Below are 23,330 nucleotides of genomic sequence, written 5' to 3' on the forward strand. Positions count from 1 at the left end.
CTGGACTCTGATAATTGATAATTTCTGAAAATGTGGTTGCTGGCTTATTAGAGAAGAGGCAATCTATCTTGAAGGCAAACGGGCAGAGGATGGAAGCTGCAAATTCTGGGTGCCTTTCCCTCCACATGTCCAAAATCCAAATGAGATATGTTTTAAATAGTCATGCATAGGATGAGAATGTCACTGGCTAAACTAGGATTTATCGCCCAACCCTAATAGCAAGGTAGAAGTTAGTGATATTAAGGCACTAACTGGACAGCACCAGGGCTCCCTGCTGGCTTAGTCAATACATCTTCGAACAACAGTAGCTGAACTAGCATCTTTCACGCACATTTTTACTGTTGTTTGTAGGATCTTTACTACATGCAACATCACAGCTTCCATAACAGTAACTGTCTTCAAGTTAACTCATTCCACACAGTGATATAAAGAGATGCAGAAGTATAGGATATCCTTTTGCCATCATATTTCAAGGAAATATTTTTCTGTTGTCATTGGAATTCAGCACCACAGATGAACCTAATGGTATCCTCACTGAGTGTCAACACACATTTGTGAGAAGACATCACCCATTATGAACAGACGTACAAGTTGAATTTTTCCACCCCTTGTGCAGCTGGTGTCCCAACTATAACCTGGTAATTCAGCACTGCCTGGTAACATAGGGTCGCCTGCTCTTTATGTTTTCCTACAGAAGTTACCTTAGAAACAAAGGAAAAGGACAAATCAGACTTGCCATGTCGTTTGACATACCTTTAGCACAAACCAGCCTGTGACTGGAAAAGTGAGGACCATAAAGATACAAGCAAGGACGATCAGAATCCAACTGCACACCAACTCTGGGCAGCCCTGAGTATTACCTGAAAGATGTGGGGGGCAAGACTTTAAAAAGGAGAGCAGATTTAGAGTGAGAAATTAAGGCAAAATATACAGTGACAGGTTTCATTTTGTTTCAAAAAGACAAATTGTTGGCATGTTGAATTATAACCAGAATCATATGAAGAACTTGACTGTAAAGTCGGGATGTTTTTCAGACTGCTGGAATTATCTTGCTCATTAACACAGGAAAGGCCTTTTGCCTCTTGATCCTCTTCTCATTCAGTTAGATTGTGTCTGCAGTACAATTCAACACCAATTGCCTGCCTTTTGTTTCAAACCCCTTGTTATAAAGCCTAAGAAAAATATAAAATACGTTTTAAGAATGACAGCTTATAAGAACGTCAATAATGGAGGACGGGTTGAAAATCTGATTTATTAGTACTTCCATATAATCATGTGTTTTGACAATAAATGACATAGTCCATCTTAGCCTGACCTACATTCACTGGTGGAAGATTCTGTTGTGGCTTTTACAGGGAATACGTTAGACTGCATGCTGGACGAGGTATGTTTTTCAAAATTAATTGGCTGTGAAGCCCTTTGGGACATTCAATGGGATTGACAGGCACTATTTATATGCAATTCTTCTTTCTCTGCATTTTATTTTACATCAGACTTCAGCTCACGTGGCATAGATTTGTCTATCACAAGGGAGCCATTTATTCCTGAAGCCAATTACAACAATCACAATTGCATTGAGACTGTGGGATTACAGATATAATTGCAGTCATGTGGGCATCCCTGTTCATTTTGTTATTAACTGAGTTAACATAAATGGATCAATCAGCTAAAGGAATTTCAAGATAAAACCAATAAAACATTCATCTGCATTATATCACAAAAGATAATCTCTTCATCCATAGAGTTGTAAGAACATGGATCTGGCTATTACAAATGAAAAGTCAAGGCAAATGGCAAAGACGTATTTATTTCAATTCATTAAGGGGATGCAAACTTTGATGGTCACATTTATTACCCAGCTTTAAATATCATGGGGGTGGAGGAAGAAGGTGGGCTTCCATCTTGAACTGCTGCAGTCCATTTGGTATAACCATATTAGTCTTCGGCAGAGAGTTACAGGATGTTGACACAGTAATGGTGTGCAGATACATAGATCCCTTAAAATGGCCACCCAAGTGGACAGGGTTGTTAAGAAAGCATATGGTGTTTTGGCTTTCATTAACAGGGGGATTGAGTTTAAGAGTCGTGAGATCTTGTTGCAGCTCTATAAAACTTTGGTTAGACCGCACTTGGAATACTGCGTCCAGTTCTGGGCGCCCTATTATAGGAAAGATGTGGATGCTTTGGAGAGGGTTCAGAGGAGGTTTACCAGGATGCTGCCTGGACTGGAGGGCTTATCTTATGAAGAGAGGTTGACTGAGCTCGGTCTCTTTTCATTGGAGAAAAGGAGGAGGAGAGGGGACCTAATTGAGGTATACAAGATAATGAGAGGCATAGATAGAGTTGATAGCCAGAGACTATTTCCCAGGGCAGAAATGGCTAGCACGAGGGGTCATAGTTTTAAGCTGGTTGGTGGAAAGTATAGAGGGGATGTCAGAGGCAGGTTCTTTACGCAGAGAGTTGTGAGAGCATGGAATGCGTTGCCAGCAGCAGTTGTGGAAGCAAGGTCATTGAGGTCATTTAAGAGACTGCTGGACATGTATATGGTCACAGAAATTTGAGGGTGCATACATGAGGATCAATGGTCGGCACAACATTGTGGGCTGAAGGGCCTGTTCTGTGCTGTACTGTTCTATGTTCTATGTTCTATAATGGAAATTGCGGTTTATTTCCAAGTGCAGATGGGAATGTGAGACTCGGAGGAGAACTTGCAGTTGGGGTGGTATTCCCATGTTCCTGCTCCCTTTGTCATTCTAAACTGTACCATCTTTCTAAGGTGCTATCTAAGAAGCCTTAGGGAATTTAATTGCATTTTGTAACACACACTGACACTGCGCATCAGTAGAGCACGGAGTGGATATTTGCGATGTAGTACATTTATGGGTAAGATAGATTAAAAAGTAAGAGGAAGAGGAGCAGGTCTATGCTGACTGGGTTAGGTTGAGAAGGGTTGGTGATGACTTGCATGCAGTATGAACATCAGTACAAGAACCAAACATTCCATTTCTGTCCTATACAAGACTTTTTCCCCTCTTCCAGAACATGATAGCTCTGGCTGAATGTTAAAAAACATCACATGCCTATGCATCATGCGTCTCAGGTGCAAAAGCCATGTGAGCTGAAGTCTGACGTAAAATGAACTGCACAGAAAGAGAAGAATTGCATTTAAATAGCGCCTGTCAATCCCATTGAATGTCCCAAAGGGCTTCGCAGCCAATTAATATCTATATCGGTATTTCTATCCACAGATGTCTTCACAACATACAAAGGGGATCATGCAGCCCATCATTTGAATGCAAGCACTTTGAAAGAAATTATTCAGCCTTCTGCTCTGCACTGCAGAAATCCACTTAAAGTCTCTTTTTCACTACTAAATTAATTATTCCTTTCAACAAATCAGCTTTCTCAAACATTACAACATAAGCTGGTAAATATGTTTCCCCTCTTCAAGATGATAGCTCTGACTGAATGTTAAAAAAAATCACATGCCTAAGTGCATCATGCGTCTCAGGGCAAAAGTCAAGTGACAACCATCAGTAGTGACGATTGCTTATTTTGCTTTTAAAACCAAAGCCTTAATTTGTCATCTTCTGCTCCTAAGTCTAACACACACAGTAAATAATGCAAACATAGGCTTAACCCTTTCTCCATCCAGTTCTCGATCCAAGTAAAAGATGTAGGGTGGGGAAACAAGGAGGAAAAATCAGAAGAGTCCAAAACAGAACTAGCTTGTAATAAATGACCTCAGGAGCAGGTTACAAAGGGATACGTTCAAGGGCAAAGCCATTTAATGAGGAATAAAATGCCAATTTTACTTCACTCTAAAAAGCAACAATTCTTTCTGGATTATAATTTAGACATTTTAAATTTTATAACACTGAACATCATATCAAAAACCAATTAAAAAAACAATGTTTATAAATTGTCATAACTTTACAACAAAATTACAAAAACTGGATTGGTGTTTAATTATTGAATACAGTTTTGTTTACAATAAATCTATGTACTATTAAATAAGGGCTATTCTCCTTATGACCAGTATCCCTCTCAGCAAGGCAGTCCAATACTGGGACTTTTGCTCTGTGGTTAGCACCAATCACCACTCTCACCCATCCCTCCCCTCAAACCGGACTCTACCCCTGTAATCTCCCCTTACCATGTTCCCTCCCTACCCCCAAACCCCTGGAAACGTGACTTCCAAACTCGGCATTAAATTTGTGGCTAAAACCCAAACGTCTTGGTCAGTGTGGGGATTGAACCCATGACCTTGGCGTTATTAACACCATTTCTGAAGGGTCCTGACCCGAAACATCAGCTTTCTTGCTCCTCTGATGCTGCCTGGCCTGCTGTGTTCCTCCAGCTCTACACTGCGTTATCGCAAGACCCTTCTCCTTCCCCACCCCAGCCTCTCTTCTCCTTTCCCGTTCCCCTACCCTGAAGCCCCTGGACCGTGATGTTACCGAGTCTTAAGTCTTTCACAGCATGGGTCGAGCTGTGCTCCGTGCTGTGGCGCCTGACTCCATGGGCCGCCTCCTCGCTGGGGACCGGCTGGTAACTCATCCTCCAGAGCTCCCTCACTCGGTCCCCGGTCTTCCCCTCGACTCCTCTCTCTCGGTGCTCGGCCCCCGGTTCTCCACCACACCCTCTCCCTCTCGACGCTCGACCTCCCCCGTTCCCTCGCTCCGTTCGGACCGCACATTGTGACCTGCCCCTGCCGCTGTCACCATAGTGTACCGTCGACAAGGTGCTCGGGCGGCCACGCATGGCCACTAACGGATCGCAATAGACTGCGACACCGCCACCTGGAGGCTGGGAAGAACTCATCCCGTACAGAAGGCGGCTATTCCACCCATCGGACTGTACAAGCTCTTTGAAGGGACGGTCCAAGTAGTCCTTGATTTATTTTCAACTAATTTTGAAGCGTAGGACCAATCCCTTTAATGATAATAGCTTAACAGTTTATACAAGTTAGCGATCACTTTTATAAACTGCCATTCATCCTAAGGTCAGGATAACACGCTTAAGCAGCCATTTCTCCAGAAATATTCATATTCTGAGCTACCAAGCGACTATCGAGAATTCTACTATCAGCACCTGTGTTTTCCAGAGTCCCGAAGGCACAAGAGGCTATTCAATACCCTTCAGTCTATTCAGTAATCCAGCAGTGCTATTCTCCCACTCTAATCAAACATCTTTCTAAATCATTGATCATCAGCAACACAATCATTACTAATGTTCATGTAATAAGTATTTCTTCCTTACAACCCCTTAATTTCTTTTGTCTAAAATCTTAAATCTTTTCTGTCATAGCCTTTGTGCAATAAGCAATTGGGCACAGGCTTTCCTTACCTAACCTTTCTAAACCTGTTAAAATCTTCAGCACCACACCATTCTTGTTCTACTCGTTCTCAGCATGACATGTTTGGGGCGTGCTCACATATGCTCCCTGCCAAGTCTCGCTTTGATTGATGATAGATACTGCTGGCTGTGCTTTCCCTCACAGGCCATGAGGCTGGATGCAAGGACAGGACACGTTTCATTCAAATGTTGACACCTTTTCTTCTGAACATGCATATTATACTCATAATCTGCATCCTTTCCAGATTATTTAGGACTAATTTAGGACTCCAGCTTTCAAGAGTAGAAGCAACATTTAATCAAGGCTGGAGAAATAAACCCACAAGACTGCAACAGCGAACTACAGGTAGCATTGTATAAGTCTTGCAATCTATGAGAATAATGGACCTGCTTACTAATACTGGCAGACTCCACATTCTAACCAGAATCTCAGTTTTGCTGCACTCCCTCCACTGACAACAAGCCAGTTTAGAAATATGCTAGTTTCAGTCACACAATAGTGAATAGCAAACAAATGTTCATACCACAGAGTGAAAGGACAGGTGACTTATGTTATGGAGCGGTGGTTTTGCCGAAGGTGTGGGGCAATCATTATATTCATTACACTAACCTTTTGTTCCCCTCTATCTCTCTGGAGCAAAACAGTCATTTTTTCCAGTCCTCACCTTTTTACACACCTAACTCTTAGCATATACTTCAATTTTCTAATATTCCTTTTGCTGCCTCACAAGACTCTTTTCCCAGAGTAGTTAGAATGTGCAACTTGCAAGAAACAGTTCATGCAAATTCCAGCGATGCATTTAATGATCGGCTAAGTAAACACATGAGGGAGGAAGTAATCATATGACCTGTTGAACTTATGTGGAAAGGTGTGAAGAGGCTTGTGCACAGCACAAACACTAGCACAGACTAGTTGACTCTGCAGTGCCACAATGATGCCACCCGAAGGTTGCAGGAACAGCAACTCATATTCCGCTTGGGAACCCTGCAGCCTAATGGTATCAATGTGGACTTCACCAGCTTCAAAATCTCCCCTTCCCCCACCGCATCCCTAAACCAGCCCAGTTCGTCCCCTCCCCCCACTGCACCACACAACCAGCCCAGCTCTTCCCCTCCACCCACTGCATCCCAAAACCAGTCCAACCTGTCTCTGCCTCCCTAACCTGTTCTTCTTCTCACCCATCCCTTCCTCCCACCCCAAGCCGCACCCCCATCTCCTACCTACTAACCTCATCCCACCTCCTTGACCTGTCCGTCTTCCCTGGACTGACCTATCCCCTCCCTACCTCCCCACCTATACTCTCTCCACCTATCTTCTTTTCTCTCCATCTTCAGTCCGCCTCCCCCTCTCTCCCTATTTATTCCAGAACCCTCACCCCATCCCCCTCTCTGATGAAGGGTCTAGGCCCGAAACGTCAGCTTTTGTGCTCCTGAGATGCTGCTTGGCCTGCTGTGTTCATCCAGCCTCACATTTTATTATCTTAGTTGACTCTGACTGCCTGCTTCATTCTTGTAAATACTATGCATAAGTAGTACTAATTCTTTATTCCATAATAATTAAGCAGCTCCTGGGTCATCAAAACATTAACTTCCTTTGCCTCAGTAGCTGGACAATCCACCCTCATCCATGTGTTTCCACCAGGAAGTGAAAGATGAATGTACAAATTTCAACTCGTCTCGATATTTGCTTTTTTGATGTCAACCAAATGACAGTTCAAATTTACCATCTCTCAGTGCCAGGGACCCAGGTTCAATTTCATTCGGGTGACTAACTGCATGGAGTTTGCACATTCTCCTTGTGTCTGCGTGATTTCCTCAAGGTGTTTGAGTGTCATCCATAATGCTAAGATGTGCAGGTTAGGTGGATTGGCCATGGGGAAATGTAGGGTTACAGGGATGATGGGGGGGGGGGGGGGGGGTGGTTGCTGGGTAAGTCTGGGTGTGATGCTCTTTGGAGAGTCAGTGTGGACCCAATAGCCAGCTTCCTAGCTTCCTACACTGTAGGAATTCTAAGAATTCTTTTTATTTGCCACTACCTTGAGGAATGAACTCCAATCACTGGTCAATAATTAGCTTCAAATAATCAATACAAGGATCCTGCGGCTTACAGCCTTTAACAGTGAGGCTGCTTCCAGATCACTACCACGCACCACAGCATCTAGTTTATGGGCTCAGGACTGCAGCAAGATTCTACTCCTACTGTACAAAAGTACAGAAGCCCTTTCCTAACTTGTAACTACACTCGCACTTATGTTTACAGAATCTTTAGCAATCATATACATCTTATAATGACCAGTTAAATGACCTGACTCGGACCCATTCAAGACTTTACAGTAAATTAAGTCCGATACAGAGGAGAAACTAAGCACTAAATAATATCTCAATGTGTTTAGTGGAAGAAGAATTTCAAAATCATTTCTTGAATCAGCCAAATGTTTCTTATGTTGTGCACCATGTTCCTTGACTGCTCAATTTAAGGTAAGGTTTTAATGAATTCAGTTTCATAAAATTATAAAGAAAAAACCCAACTGTATATCTTCATTAAAATACTTCCCTCTTCCTCTCCTCCTCATTTTAACACAATTCCCAGACCACACAAAGGACCCTCAATTCATAGCAGCATATGTTTTAAGATATGCGGTAAATTTTTAGTGTGCAATTAAAATGAGCAAACAGAGTGCAAGGCAACATGCCTTCAAAGCCATCTGTTCAGATCTGTCTGCAGCATTTTCTCCTAGCCAGAATGTTAACAATACTATTGTAACAATACCCCCATTGTCAAAAATCACACAACACCAGGTTATAGTCCAACAGGTTTATTTGAAAACACAAACGTTCCGAGCCACACTCCTCCTTCGAGAGATAGTATCTTTAACTTAAAAATTATGTCTGATACTATCTCTCTCACTAACACCTGAAAAAGGAGTGAAGCTCCGAAAGCTTGTGGCTTCAAATGAACCTGTTGGACTATAACCTGGAGTTGTATGATTTCTGACCTTGTCCATCCCAGTCCAACTCCAGCACCTCCACATCATGTCCCTCATTGTCAGCAGGGGCTTAGAGCATGCATACTGTAAGCAAGTGACATTCAGCCTCAGTCTTCTTTCCAGCAACTTGCTGGCACAGAGAGCAAGTCCCGGACGGAGACAAGCAAGGGGAAGCAGTCCTACAGAAAATTCACCCTGGAGCAGCTGACAGTTGATGTAGAACAGGATGGTTGTTAGACTGGGACCTGGCGCAGGGGGTCAGAGGTGTGTAAGCTCCTGCACACAGCTACGGCAATGCAATATTTATTTGACTTTTTTTTAATCTGACTGTAAAGTCAATCCTTTAAATATGTCTTATTTCTAACTTATTCTTTAAACATTGTAAAGTAGTGCGACTACTTTCCTTTTTTATTCTTTTGCATCTAAAGATTTCTATCCAAGTACTTGTTCCACAGATTGTGCCATAAGAGACAACATTGTAAAATGTTTCACCCTACTCCTGTACTTGAGTACAGGTAACAATAAAAGATATTCTATTCTTTAAAAAAGATCCACAGATAGTCACTTGACACAATAAGGAATGGGCAGAAGCAGTTAAATTGCCATTCTGTCGAGGTAAGAATAATTCTTATCCCTAGCGCTCATTTGACAGTAGGGCAAGGTCATCACCTGCCCAAGATAAGTTTTGAAACTCCACAAGTGATTCTAATACCTTGAGAACACAGTATTTCAGGTTCGATGCAGTTATACTACTTCCCATACCAGTAGTCAATCCCTAAGCTGTAGTGGTGCAGAGCTGCAAATATTGTGCTCCAAAGTGTAACAGACTGCTAACTCAAACAAGAAACCAGCCAGAAGTATCATTCCTGTGGGGATTGTCAGAAATAAGCATGGCTATAAGACAAGGAACCCACTGTAGTGTGGAAACAGGTCATTCAATCCAACAGCCAAATGAAGACCCATCCTTTACCCTATCCCTGCATTTCCCATAGTTAACCCACCTAGCCTGCACATCCCTGAACACGATGGATAATTTTGTGCAGCCAATCCACTGGCACATCTTTGGACTGTACGAGGAAACCGGAGCATGCGGAGGAAATCGCACAGACAGAGGAAGATACAAACTCCACACAGACAGGCGTCCCAAGGTGGAATTGAACTCTGGTCCCTGGTGCTGACAGGCAGCAGTGCTAGGTTAGCACTGCTGCCACATAAGTTGGACAAAAAAAAATGTATCTGTTAAGATTCTAGCAGCAGTTAAAACATGTAAATCCAAGGTATCTCTAAGTATTTGAACAAGTTTTTCATACCATTGTCACAATAAACATATGGTATGGTTTTAAATATGATCAAAAACAAAAACAAAGCACCACAGTTACAATGTAGAAATATTTATAACATCAATCAGGCATCTTTTTCACACAGCTAGGATGGGTTTGATTGTCTCTATATACTGTATGTTTCTGCGATATGTAACATAACTGTGATCGGGGATCCAAACAACAAGATGAAGTCTTAAAAAACATAATTTATCTAATATTTTTTAAAAAACTGGGACATGATGATCTGTTAATCCAGAGACCAAAGTAATGTTCTGGAAAACCCAGGTTCAATAAACATCTGGAATTAAGAGTCTAATGGTGACCATGAATCCATTGTGGCTTGTCAAGTAAAACCCATTTGGTTCACTAATGTCCTTTAGAGAAGGAATCTGCCTTACTCAGTCTGGCCTACATGATGCCAGACCCACATGATTGACTCTTAACTGCAGTCTGGGCAATAAATGCCGGCCTAGTCAACGACACTGTCATCCTGTGATAACAAAAAAAATCCAGTTTGAATTTAAGGATACAGCTGTGCAAGCAAAGGGATATTCACTAAACATTAGCACATTAAAACTATTATTGTCCTAGAACTGGCCCAATAATATTGTCACTAGACCAACAATCCAGAGGACAGTGATGTTCTGGGGACCCGGTTCAAATCCCACGACAGCAGATGATGGAATTTCAATGAAAATCTGGAATACTTTAATGATGATTATCTATTATAAAAACTCGGCTATTCCACTAATGCCCCTTAGGGAAGCAAATTCTTATCCTGGTTTGACGTACATCTCCAAACAATGTACAATTAGCAAAAATGTAAGAAAACAGGCTTAACTTGTCCCCAATAAACTAAATTTTTGAGTTTTAATTTCTTCCTTGAGTCCAAGAAATAGTTTAGCTTCCTCCCGCTATGTTAGGCTTCATTGTATTTTTTTTTCACATGTTGGACATGTGACATTGCATCCATTGCCACAACCGCCCAAAGAGGATCCCCCTCGTTCTCACACACCACCCCACCAACCTCCGGACACAACGCATCATCCTCCGACACTTCCGCCATCTACAATCCGACCCCACCACCCAAGACATTTTTCCATCCTCACCCTTGTCTGCTTTCCGGCTGGTCTCTCCGTGACTCCCTTGTTCGCTCCACACTGCCCTCCAACCCCACCACACCCGGCACCTTCCCCTGCAACCGCAGGAAATGCTACACTTGCCCCCACACCTCCTCCCTCACCCCTATCCCAGGTCCCAAGATGACATTCCACATTAAGCAGAGGTTCACCTACACATCTGCCAATGTGGTATACTGCATCCACTGTACCCGGTGTGGCTCCCTCTACATTGGGGAAACCAAGCGGAGGCTCGGGGACCGTTTTGCAGAACACCTCCGCTCAGTTCGCAACAAACAACTGCACCTCCCAGTCGCCAACCATTTCCACTCCCCCTCCCATTCTTTAGATGACATGTCCATCCTGGGCCTCCTGCACTGCCACAATGATGCCACCCAAAGGTTGCAGGAACAGCAACTCATATTCCGCTTGGGGACCCTGCAGCCTAATGGTATCAATGTGGACTTCACCAGCTTCAAAATCTCCCCTTCCCCCACCGCATCCCTAAACCAGCCCAGTTCGTCCCCTCCCCCCACTGCACCACACAACCAGCCCAGCTCTTCCCCTCCACCCACTGCATCCCAAAACCAGTCCAACCTGTCTCTGCCTCCCTAACCTGTTCTTCCTCTCACCCATCCCTTCCTCCCATCCCAAGCCACACCCCCATCTACCTACTAACCTCATCCCACCTCCTTGACCTGTCCGTCTTCCCTGGACTGACCTATCCCCTCCCTACCTCCCCACCTAAACTCTCTCCACCTATCTTCTTTTCTCTCCATCTTCAGTCCGCCTCCCCCTCTCTCCCTATTTATTCCAGAACCCTCACCCCATCCCCCTCTCTGATGAAGGGTCTAGGCCCGAAACGTCAGCTTTTGTGCTCCTGAGATGCTGCTTGGCCTGCTGTGTTCATCCAGCCTCATTTTATTATCTTGGATTGTCCAGCATCTGCAGTTCCCATTATCTCTGATCCATCACTAGGTGACTGTTTTCAGTATGTTGTTATGAAGGGAACAATGCACATGGATGAGTAGATAGATGTAGCCATGTTAGAGTGCCATCTATTGATGTAGCAAAAACTGCGACAGGACTTGACAGTTTACAATTAGAAGTCCTGAAAGATAGTCTGCTGGAATAGTTGGTGCATTGGTCACCATTTCCCAATATTTCCAGCACGGTGGCTCAGTGGTTAGCACTGCTGCCTCTCAGCACGAGGGACCCATGTTCGATTCCACCCTCAGGCAACTGTCTGTGTTTGCACATTCCCCCCGTGTCTATGTGGGTTCCCTCCTGTTGCTCTGGTTTCCTCCCACAGTCCAAAGATGTGCAGGGTAGGTGGATTGGCCATGCGAAATTGCCCATAGTGAACAAGGATGTTTAGGTTAGGTGGGTTGGACATGGAAATTAGGGAAGGGATCTGGGTGGGCTGCTCTTCGGAGGGGCAGTGTGGACGTGTTGGGCCGAACGGCCTGTTTCCACGCTGTGAGGATTCTATGACCTATGATTTCCCAGGATTCAAAAATCAATGATAATATGGACTGACTCTTAACTGCCTTCTAAAATGACCTAGCAAGCCACTCTGTTACATCCAAAGGCAACCAGTTTTTGAGCAAAAATGCTGGCCTAGGCAGTGACACACACTTCCCACAAGCAAATTGTTTTAGAAATTAAATCAATGGCGAAGATTTAATGTAGCTGTCACTTTTACACCACAAAATGAGACGTTAAATGCCAGAAGGTAGACCATTGGTCTTTAAACGTGGTCAAGCAACAATTTTGGCTGCTGCTCAAAAACAAAAGGTGCTCTTTGAACTGTTTAAGACGTGCTCTTTTCCCCATCTATCAGGAGCTGGGCACCAAGGTTCACCAACAAATGCTGTGGCACCTGACTACCAATGAATAAGGGTGCACAGTGATACTGTCAGGCAGAAAACCATGAATCTGAGGAGTTGAAGTACGTAGAGCCAAGCGGTTCAAAATTAAACCAGACGCATTGTTACAGTAGAAAGCAACCAAAGAAAAGATAGATTATCTCAACTCAAATAAAGCAACAGTGACATAAAAAAGCATCAGCAAATACAATGTAATTGAATGAAAATTTGAAGCATAAATTTTGAGTTTCATCACAAATACGTAATAGATTAACCTTGTTCACATTGATCCAATCCAATATATCCACTTGTCTATTACTGTGTAGTGCATTTGTAATCCTAGGGATATAGAATCGATGTTGAGGTGGGTTACAGCATGCAGCACGCCCTGAAAAGCAGCATCCCATCCACTGAACGAATACACAAGCCAACTCCCTCGTTGGCTGCAATGAACAGCACAGATCCTCGCCGAATGTTGATTTCAGACAGGGCAGCAGTGCTTGTGGCTTCACCTCGAATGACCAACAGGATACTTGCAGAATCAATGCAGGCCACCTTGTACCGTTTCACTGAACTTGGAACCTGGATTGAAGAGATTTTATTTGGGATTATAAAATTATCAGGTGATACCAAAGCTAACAGAATCAGCCCTTTCCTCAGTAGGTACTGTTCAGGGAAGTTACAAACTTGGACAAGATATTGCTGAGCTCAAGCTTTAGAACGTTGTGTGCAATTCTGACCTCAACATTACACAGGGAACACAAAGTACTGGAGGCAGTACAATTAAGATTTACTACAATACCTTATCTGAGGGATTCAACCATTGGAAAAAAGAAATCCAGAACAAGCTGGAAATATTTTCTCTAGAAACAGAGAACAAACGAACTGGTGGTGGATTTTAAAATTACGAAGGGACTTGCAGAGGTAGGTTGGGGGGGGTGCACATACGGAGGGGAAGGGGTGGAGGAGACGAGTCCAAAATAGAGGGGCTGTAAAATCGCTAATAAAACCAACAAGGGATCCGGGAGTAAATTCATCACATGGCATGTTTCAGCAATTCAGAACAACTGTATTTAGATAGAATAGTGCATGAGGAAGGTAAAAAAAAAGTAGAATACGTGTGTTAATAGGAAGCAGCTGGGAAAGGGAAACAGCTGGTGTCGTGGATTAACACAGAGACAAACCTAATGGGCTGAATATTCCGTTCCTGTGTCATAAATTCTATGTAATGCAAAGTAATCATTTCATTGCAGTGTTGTTACATATTCTCCTCTCTCATCTAACACCAGTGCTTGCTCACACTAAGGTCTGCAATATGCAGTTTGTGTGTGAAGTCAGTTTCTTGTGGAGCGACAGTACAACCTGCTCTCATCATAAAAGTGTCTGCATTTCTTCACACTCTTTCTTTGAGAGCACAGGAATATAGAAAGAACATCCCTGCAAAAGCAGAGCTGGAATGCAGGTCTACCCAAAAGATACATTGGTGAATAGCTGCAGAAGATCAAGCATTTCCCAGTGGTACATTGACATTGATTACAGCTTGAGCCATACCTCTATTTTCATTACTGTGAAATCAGGCACTGGAGGGTCATACACAGAAACACATAGGTCACAAGGATCCCGAACAGATGGAAAGATCTTCTCCCTTGCTGGGGCAGGTGTGTAATTGAGCATTTCACAAAGCGTCTGAACATCAATGAATTTTGGAGTGAGCCCAGCTCGCACAGTATTATCAGAGCATGCCATACATTCTATACAATCTAGAAAATAAAAGAAAATTAATCAATATCTGCTCGTCATTCCACACACTATCACTTGCATAACTCTGCAGTTTAGAGCCAGAATAGCTGGTGTGTTAGTTGTAGAACCAGATTTTGGATGCTAAATTTTAAAAGTGCAAGTTATATTCGCACTATACAAGCACCAAGTAATCCTTGTCCCTCTTTGACATTTAATGACATTCCATTGCTGAATCCTGTATCAACATCCTGGGGGGTTATCACTGACCAGAAACTAAACTGAACTAGCTATATGAATAGTGATTAAGGTTAGGTTAGAGGCTGGGAATACTGTAGCAATTCACAAACTTTCTGACTCCCCAAAGCCATCTACCATCCACAAGGCACAAGATAAGGATTGTGATGGAATACTCACCACTTGCTTGGATGAATGCAGCTCCAGCAACACTCAAGAATCTCAATGCTCTACAGAACTATAGTTCAACAGCTATGCGTGACTGGTTCCCATACATCACCTTCAACATTCACACCCTCCATTACTGACTCATTGGCAGCAGTGTGTAATATTTGCAAGATTCTTTGCAGAAACCATAGCAACACTCCTTTGATATCACCTTCCAGACCTGCAACCTGAAAGGACAAGGGCAAGTGATGCTTGGGAACACCACCAAATACAAGTTCCTCTACAAATCACAAAAGATCCTCACATCAAACTATATCGCTGGTGCTTCATTATCGCTTGGTCAAAAATGCTGAATTCCATCCCTAACAGTACTGCAGGTGTATCTACACCACATAAATTGTGTAATTCAAGGAGGTAATTCACCCACATCTTCTTAATGACAAGTAGGAATGGACAATAAATGAGGTTGTTGACTTGTCCACTGAGCTGGCTTGTTTTGGTTCAGATGTTTTGTTACCATGCTAGGTGACATCAGTGGAGCCTCCGCTAAAGTGATATTATTCTACTCCACTTGGAATTTATGCTGTTTAATCCATTCTGGTGAGTACTATCATTTCTGGTTTTGATCTGTATGGGTTTATATATGAGGTCCAATTCTATATGTTTGTTGATTGAAGTATGGGCCGACAACCATGCCTCTAGGAATTCCCATGCATTGTCTATGTTTGGCTTGGGCTACTATGGTTACTTTGTCCCAATCAGACAGGAAGGAAAGTAGCTTTCAGAATACACGAACATCAGCTAGTAGCAAAACAGCATGATGAACTCTCCTTGATATCTGCACAGACAATGAAGGCCATCAGTTTAACTGGGTCAAAGTAACCATAGGAGCCCAAGCCAAACGGGCACTTCAAAATTCTGAAAAAGGGTCCAGACCCAAAACGACAGCTTTCCTGCTCCTCTGCTGCTGCCTGGCCTGCTGTACTCATCCAGCTCCACACCTTGTTATCTCAGATTCCCCAGCATCGGCAGTTTCCACTATCTCCCAATGATGACAATTATGTTTTTCTCAAAATGAGAGGTTAGAATTTGATCCCTATAATACAACAATGCAAACACTGAGCAACCAAATCTTTAAAATTTATTGAGTTAATGTTACAACTTATCATTCATGTCTTGCTATTTTATAAAGAAGTCTCAAGTCTTACCTCCATACAGATAAGCGTGAGGTTCATTAGCTCCCAGAAACATGGCTTCTCCAGGTTGCAGTTTCACCAGGTTTAGGAAGTAGATGACAAAACACCCAACGTCCCCTGGAAACTGGGAGTGCAACCGTAGCAAGAGCTCGCCATTACTTCCTGTAGTGTCCTTCCCTGCAGTCTCTACAGAACATGTCACTGTTAGTTTTGAACTGTGGCATGCATTGCGTAATCAGAATGGTAAACACTTCAATCCACAAACATAAAGCACAAAAAGTAGAGGTCTTGTTTTCAGGTGGCTTGTTTTATCAGCCTCATTGAAGGGCATGCCTGAAATAGTGACCAGTCTTTCTTTGCAAAGCCAACTCACTATTATGCAATTACAACATTTCTCTAAATAAGTTTATTTTCAGCATCTGCAGCTTTATGCAGTATTGCAACCACACAGAAGTTGGGATTGCTCTTCAAAGATCAGAGAAGTTTAAAGGAACTTCAAGAGATGGGTTCAAAATAGAGGGCTTTGAGAAGACAGAGAAACAGTTTCTACCAGATGAGCAACAGCACACAAATTTAAGATAATTAAAGTCCCAGATGGACCATGTAGAGAATTTTTCTTAATGCAGCAAATCATTGCAAGTGCAATGCGCTCTGAAATGATAATTCAATACCAACTCAAAAAAGGAATTTTATAAATATTGGAAAAGACCAAATATTGCAGGGATATGAAGAAAACTGATAGCATAGAATTTAGTTGTTTAAATTATAGGTCCTAGCCACTAAATGGCAGCTTGCTTCACTTGGTAACACTTTCAGTTCAAATGTTCAAGCCACATTCCAAGACTGAGCTAAGTTGCAATGAAATACAGACAGCACTGTCACTGTCTTGTAGGTAAGAGATCTAGACACTGGTAATCCTGTGGATGAAGATCACATAGCACCACCTCAAGAAAAGGAAGTTTTCATGATGTCATAGGTAATATCAGTCTCAGCAATACCAACCCAGTAATTCATTCTATTAATGTTGAGGAATCTTGCCATGAGGGATTCTAGAAGGCAGGCAGTCCATTTAGGATTGAGATGAGGAATTTCTTTACTCAGAGGATTATGAGTCTGAAATTTTCTATGCTACAGGGCTGTGGAGATTTAGTTGTTGAGAATATTCATGACCACGGGTGAGATATTTCTACACAGTAAAAACACCAAGGGATGCAGGGATAGTGATGGAAAGTGACATTGAAAATCGGCTACAGTTTCACTGAATGGTGCAGCAGGCCCAATGTGCTGAATGGCCTCCTCCTACTAATATTTTAATATATTCAGTGCAATAAAATGGCTATCACATTACTTGCCAACCAACAACTGTATTTCAAGTAATTGCCTGCAGTCATTTCTGACAGACAGGACTTGGTAGGCAAATGCAAATATTTGTTTAAGAGTCCTGTATGTCAACAAGCTCACACAAAACTGTTTAAGAAATATTGCACTATGAACATTATCTCAGTGACTGCAAGTTAATTTATATTTGACTTTATCTCATTTCTTCAGTCAGATCATGAACGCAACAAACCTTCTTGCAACACCCTCTTCACCAGCATGTTTAGTTGATCAATAAAAGTTTTCTTTTCACAGTTCATCATTCGAGTAAAGCATTTCTTCAAAGCCTCAGATACCTGACGTGGGTCACCAATGCTATTTTCAAGCACTTCTGCAGCTTCATTGCCAATCACTGCACGGAATTCTGGGACATCTGAAACAAAGCGAAAGCATCTCAAGACATTAAGAGGGTCCAGTGCAGATCAGATATTTGTTCAGTTTCCATCCCAAAGCAGAAGGCTAGATGATGCTTTGGGTGCAACACTTCATAAGGATTAAGAAAGTAGACATGGGTAAGAGCAACCAAAACTCCTGTTTGTAATACCAATAATGTTTGAAATGCATAGTGCAACTCTTAAGTGAGGAGTGGGGCAGATCTAAGTGGAAGAACATGCATTGTTGAACATCCATACCTGAACTTTTAGAATGGCCATTTACACAAGGAATTGGAGGGTGCTGTTTTAATGAGGGGTCATGATCCCATACAAGTCACTCCCGTTAGGAAAAGCGACAAAAAAAGGACAATGCAGGTACACTCTCAAATCCAGCTACCAAAACTGGTGTTGTCTCAACATTATTTACAGTTTTTTCCTCAGCTCAAATAGTTTGTGATGTAGGAAATGGGGACAAATAGGAAAGCGTCATTAAATCCAAAACATTTGAAGTGAATTAATGACAGCAGCAATCTGGCAATTAAGATGACCTGCTTTGCAATCACAGCAACTAATTTTCACGTATTCCCTGTTCACTGGCTTAAGGTTTTCCGATTTTAATTAACATGGTCCAAACCTCTTGCTAAGAAACACAAGTTCCAAAATCTATCGTGTTTTCAGACTGAGGCGGAGTAAGATTTGAGAGAGTCTACCTACATCAGAAGATTAAAAAAAAAGCTAAGGGCCTTAAACAATTTTTTTTTAAATTTGGATTTTGTTGATGTGCTCTTCTATTATCTCTGGTACAAACCAATGATATTGGAACACATTTGTGTTAATGTTATAAACAGATATCCCAGCTGTAAGGGCTCAATTTAATAATAGAAAGAATCTATATTTATCCAGGACTTCATAACATCCTCAATTCATCAAAGATATTTACAGCTCAGGGAAGAACACCCAGCATCTACGGAGGTAAATTCAGCAACCAACTTGCATTAGTAATGTCTGACAAATAGCATAACATTTTGTCAAATAGTGACATGATACTTCATGTCCACCAGAATAGGCAAACCATTGGTACAGTAATAATACAGCCTTCTGTATTACTACAATATATTAGCCCAGATGTCCTCAAGACTTTTGTGAACCCTGAAGTACAACGTTTGTCTTGAAAGTAACAGTACTACCAAATCAGAGTACTGATAACAGCTTGTGTGAAGTCCGCACATTACCCATGAGATTCCATGGCATAACAACAAGGTGGTGCGTTTAGAACATGGGAAAAGGGCGATGTTTAATCCAGAGGTCTATGATTAAGATTCCCTAGTGTTCTTACCAATACATGTCAGAAATCCTCTTACTTTTCAGAAATCCAATAATTTCCTCCACTGGTTTAAATCCACACAGCCCTTCAAACGGGGTCAGTGCAATGGCCATTTCTGGTTTGTGATTTTTATCCGGATAGCGATCCGGAAACTGAGTGTGCAGTTGTACAGCTAATTCCTGAAAAAGGCATAAACTTTGTTAAACTATGATTAATGCAGCACTGAATGATCTAGGAAGAAACAGTATAAAGCTCCTAATAATTCAGTATAGAGTGCTGATTCCTGTAGAAACATATTACGTATATATTTTTCAAATGCTTAAGCTTTGAGACACTGATGATGTCCCTCCAAATGTAGCAAAATCTGAGGATCAATTTCTGACTAAACAGTGTGGAATCACAAATTTACCCCACCAACTTAGAAGGTGGCCTGCTTCAATATTTCTAGCAAACTCCTTACTAAATGCATTAGTAACATATTCATAACTGTAAAACAGTAAAAATAAAAGTAGATTTTATTTATATAATCTCCCACTGGCTTAACTTCAATTTTCAACTTAGAACAGTCTGTCTTGAAGTGCTCACATAAATGAAAATCAGCTATACTTGGCAGTTTGCAGCAGTTAAGTTAAGGATAGTTGAGTCTGGCAGAAAGCTAAATACAATTGATCAATCATCCTTAGCTGGAATTTAAAGTACCAGAGATAATAGAAGAGCACATCAACACTCTCCATAAATCAACCATGTTTCAAACAAAAAGGTCTAAAAATGTAAATATTTGCTTCATATTTGGAAACACTAAATTCCGTGCTCAATCACTGTGAATGACAGTTCAATGCATTCTCGTTCATTCTAAACCACTGATTTTGTCAAGGTAACAAAATAAGCAGCTTGCCATTCCACAGAAATGATTTTCACTAAACTCGTGTTTAGTGTCCCCCAAAAAAAGCATCAAAATAACCACAGTGATAATGGGAACTGCAGATGCTGGAGAATCCAAGATAATAAAATGTGAAGCTGGATGAACACAGCAGGCCAAGCAGCTCTCTGATGAAGGGTCTAGGCCCGAAACGTCAGCTTTTGTGCTCCTGGGATGCTGCTTGGCCTGTTGTGTTCATCCAGCTTCACATTTTATTATCAAAATAACCACAGTTGGATCCAACTGTCAATATTATCCAAGACAAAACTGGGGCCCATGACAAAGTACCAGAATTCATTAGGTTTTGTTAAGTCTAGTGCCGTACAAACATCCAGTTCTGATAGCTCAATATTTTCTGACCAGAAGAATGTTTCTTCACATTGCTAGATCCCAAAAGAATAATTATTGTGAAACAAAAGAACTCGTTTCTTATAGTCAACTGTTCCCACCTTTAAAGGTCAGGTGGGGCAGCTGCAAATGTATCAACATTTGGGGATGCAAATAACTGCTGACAGTATGTTTTGTCATCAACTCAATAACCTTTGAAAATGACAGTTATGCGGAAAACTAAGTACTGCTCTCAAATTCTGAACAAGCCCATACTTATAAGATTCCGGATGTATAAAAATTAATTCCACGATCAAAGTGCTCAATTTACATAACATGATACTTGCCCAGTTGATGGGAAACAGTTAACCACTTCTTCACTTACTTTGGTTGGATGAGCTTGAATAGATAATGAAATGTTGACCGAAAGCACCTTGAACAGAAAGGGAAGCTGCCCTTGGAAAATATCCTTCACCTTTGATCCCAAACAGTCAGGATGCTTGGCAATCCATTCCCCAAGAGTTTTCTGGGGAATTCTGTTGTCACAGATAATGGCATCTCCTTTGGGATGCGCTCCCATCCATAGCTAATAGAAAATCACAACAATTTTTGTTTAAAAATCACTTTTCAGCTAATCATTCCTGTATTTCCCTTAATTATTTCACACATTTTAGTCCTCTCGTGCTTTAAATGTTATTCATTAACAAGGTAACACCAGGTAATTTGCAATATGTTAGGAATAATTTCATGTTGGCAAGTCATTTATTTTATAAATGCTACCATTTGAAACTAACAACATTCTTTTATTTCCAAATGAACTGTAGGAATCCCAGTGTTGGCCAAAGCAAAGAAGTAGGATTTACCACACAACAGATTTGTTTGCTTCTCAAATTTTAATCAATCAGAATAGAGTGCTGAACTGATACAAAAGTAGGAAGAACAATTCTTTTCTGTACCAGTCAATGAGTGAGGTAGCACATTGAGCAAACTTCTGGGATTAGTGAAGAAAGTTTTGTACTGGTATTTGCTGGGTTGAAAATTGTTGGCCTGACTACAGGCTAAATTAAATTGTACACCAATATTAGATAAATATGGATCAGTAAAGCCAAATCATCTACATATATCTTCTTGAAGAAACTTGTTTAACATCCCATCAAAAAAAGGCAATGCAGCTTGTGTCACATGGCATAAAAAGTGCCATAGATTGTGTGTTCAAATCTTTGAAATCGACACAAAAATTGACAGCTGAAATGTCTTTTGCTGGGTCATGTTGATTTGAACATTCCTTAACTACCTACTTAATTATTCTTAAGATGGAGCTCCAAGCACAGTATTAGAGATTGGCATCACGTGAATGACCCACATTATCTAGCGTCAGATCTGCCCAGTTTCAAGCAGAACTGCTGACAGGTAAAATCTGAGCCTTCCAAAGCACAAACTCTGGGTAACCAGCTCAGAGCAGCAAGGTTGGAGGCCAGAGAGGTATCAGCATTATAATGCACAGGGAAATAAAGCTCACTCACTCCCAAGAAAACGAGTTACTGACACCACAGGGCTCTTTGAAAGTTAACCCCAATGTGCCTCTATGTAAAACAACAACCTTGGATTTTGTTCGTACAATGTGAAGGGAATTAAAGTACCTCAGCATAGGGTTTCTCCTGCTCAATGGGTATGGAGGGATCATCACTTAAAGTGAGTTTTGCCACCTCACTCTCCAGGCCAACCTTCCCCCAGGCATAATGCTGCACAGCACACTTCAGCGGGAACACTGGAGAAACAAGAGATTGAAGATAACTATTGGTCTGCAAATAACAAAGGGTAAGTAGAAGGGATGGGATGCGGGGAAAAGAGAGAAACAGGGGATCGGGTGGGGGAGAGAGAGAGAAACAGGGGATCGGGTGGGGGAGAGAGAGAGAAACAGGGGATCGGGTGGGGGGAGAGAAACAGGGGATCGGGTGGGGGGAGAGAAACAGGGGATCGGGTGGGGGGAGAGAAACAGGGGATCGGGTGGGGGAGAGAAACAGGGATTGGGGGAAGAGAAACAGGGATTGGGGGAAGAGAAACAGGGGTGGGGTGCAGTCGTTTGAGGGGGGCAATTGGGGTTTGGGTTGCGGATGGAGAACGAAGAGAGTGCTGTTTGAACCTCACTGCTTCTGCCTCAGTGGGACATAATACCAACAAGAGCCACATCCAAAAGCTGCGGCAGTGAGGCCGCTGTCCCTGAAGCCCCGCACTTGGCCCTTACTGTGACCTATAAACCGGCACAACTGTCCGCCTTCACCGAACCCCCAAATCACACCCTCCTGCCTACAGTCTCCCTAGACGCCCTATGTGACCATCACTTAGTGCCGCCAGTCCCCTGATGTTAACCGGGTGTGAAACTGCGCTCACCATTCACCGCCGCCATCACCTACACTCCGGCCGACATGCGCCAAACCGCATCATCACAGGGTTCCGCAGTCACGTGATGGTCGCTGCCGTGGTGTCTGCCGGGACTTGTAGTCCCGCCCTCAAAGTCGAGTTAGTTCTGGAGGATAATGAAATGTGGGCTGGATGAACACAGCAGGCTCAGCAGCATCTCAGGAGCACAAAAGCTGACGTTTCGGGCCTAGACCCTTCCTCTCTGACGAAGGGTCTAGGCACGAAACGTCAGCTTTTGTGCTCCTGAGATGCTACTTGGCCTGCTGTGTTCATCCAGCCTCACATTTCATTATCTTGGATTCTCCAGCATCTGCAGTTTCCATTATCACTCAGTTCTGGAGGACGCAAGATCACAAAAAGCTGGTAAAAGGAAGTATAGTAAAGTTAGGCAACGTGTGCACAGACAAAGATAAGCCGAGTTAAGTTTGTTGCTGGTAACAGGTCACAGATCTGAAATGTCAATCGTCTTTATCTCTCCACACAGACACAGCTTAAACTCGCCACTGAGGTTGCTCCCCCAGCAGTGTTATGTTTTTCTCTCAGTTTTCCAGCGTCCACAGTATTCTGCTTTTTCGATTTCTGTTTTAGATGAAATTG

General features: G+C 42.3%; 2 protein-coding genes across 6 annotated transcripts in view; both read right to left on the reverse strand.

Moving 5' to 3' along the window:
* The window catches only part of stoml1 (stomatin (EPB72)-like 1), a 25,568-nt gene extending 12,533 nt beyond the window's left edge, over positions 1 to 13,035 (reverse strand). Inside the window, exons 1-2 of one of the 3 annotated variants that reach the window (XM_048520709.1) lie at positions 12,929 to 13,035; positions 754 to 860 (exon numbers count right to left, since the gene is read on the reverse strand). In XM_048520709.1, the coding sequence (XP_048376666.1) occupies positions 754 to 795 (42 nt within the window). In that variant the 5' untranslated portion in view covers positions 796 to 860; positions 12,929 to 13,035. Of the gene's footprint in view, positions 1 to 753; positions 861 to 4,460; positions 4,799 to 12,928 lie in introns of those variants that run through there. The other 2 variants (XM_059640083.1, XM_059640084.1) reach the window with 2 other exon arrangements.
* mpi (mannose phosphate isomerase) lies at positions 12,850 to 22,810 on the reverse strand. 3 transcript variants are annotated; one of them, XM_048520705.2, is made up of 8 exons: positions 22,704 to 22,810; positions 21,953 to 22,080; positions 20,698 to 20,898; positions 19,104 to 19,245; positions 17,562 to 17,741; positions 16,004 to 16,177; positions 14,205 to 14,413; positions 12,850 to 13,235 (listed from the first exon to the last, which is right to left on the reverse strand). In XM_048520705.2, the coding sequence occupies exons 1-8, from the start codon at positions 22,717 to 22,719 to the stop codon at positions 13,023 to 13,025; spliced, it is 1,263 nt and encodes a 420-aa protein (XP_048376662.1). In that variant the 5' UTR covers positions 22,720 to 22,810; the 3' UTR covers positions 12,850 to 13,022. The 3 variants fall into 3 exon arrangements, 2 of the variants coding, with proteins under 2 accessions (XP_048376662.1, XP_048376663.1); XR_009442988.1 differs by lacking the exon at positions 12,850 to 13,235 and adding an exon at positions 14,808 to 15,022 and having other exon boundaries at positions 14,298 to 14,413; XM_048520706.2 differs by lacking the exon at positions 21,953 to 22,080 and having other exon boundaries at positions 22,704 to 22,770.
* Positions 22,811 to 23,330: the final 520 nt, after the last annotated feature.

The sequence above is a fragment of the Stegostoma tigrinum genome, chromosome 36, assembly GCF_030684315.1.
Source record: "Stegostoma tigrinum isolate sSteTig4 chromosome 36, sSteTig4.hap1, whole genome shotgun sequence".
Classification (NCBI taxonomy): Eukaryota; Metazoa; Chordata; class Chondrichthyes; order Orectolobiformes; family Stegostomatidae; genus Stegostoma; species Stegostoma tigrinum.

Coding starts and splice junctions, on each gene's coding strand:
- mpi (XM_048520705.2), bottom strand. Junction 20,899..21,952: donor AGGAGAAACCCTATGCTGAG/GTACTTTAATTC, acceptor ATTTTCTATTAG/CTATGGATGGGAGCGCATCC. Junction 14,414..16,003: donor TCACGCTTATCTGTATGGAG/GTAAGACTTGAG, acceptor TTTATTTTCTAG/ATTGTATAGAATGTATGGCA.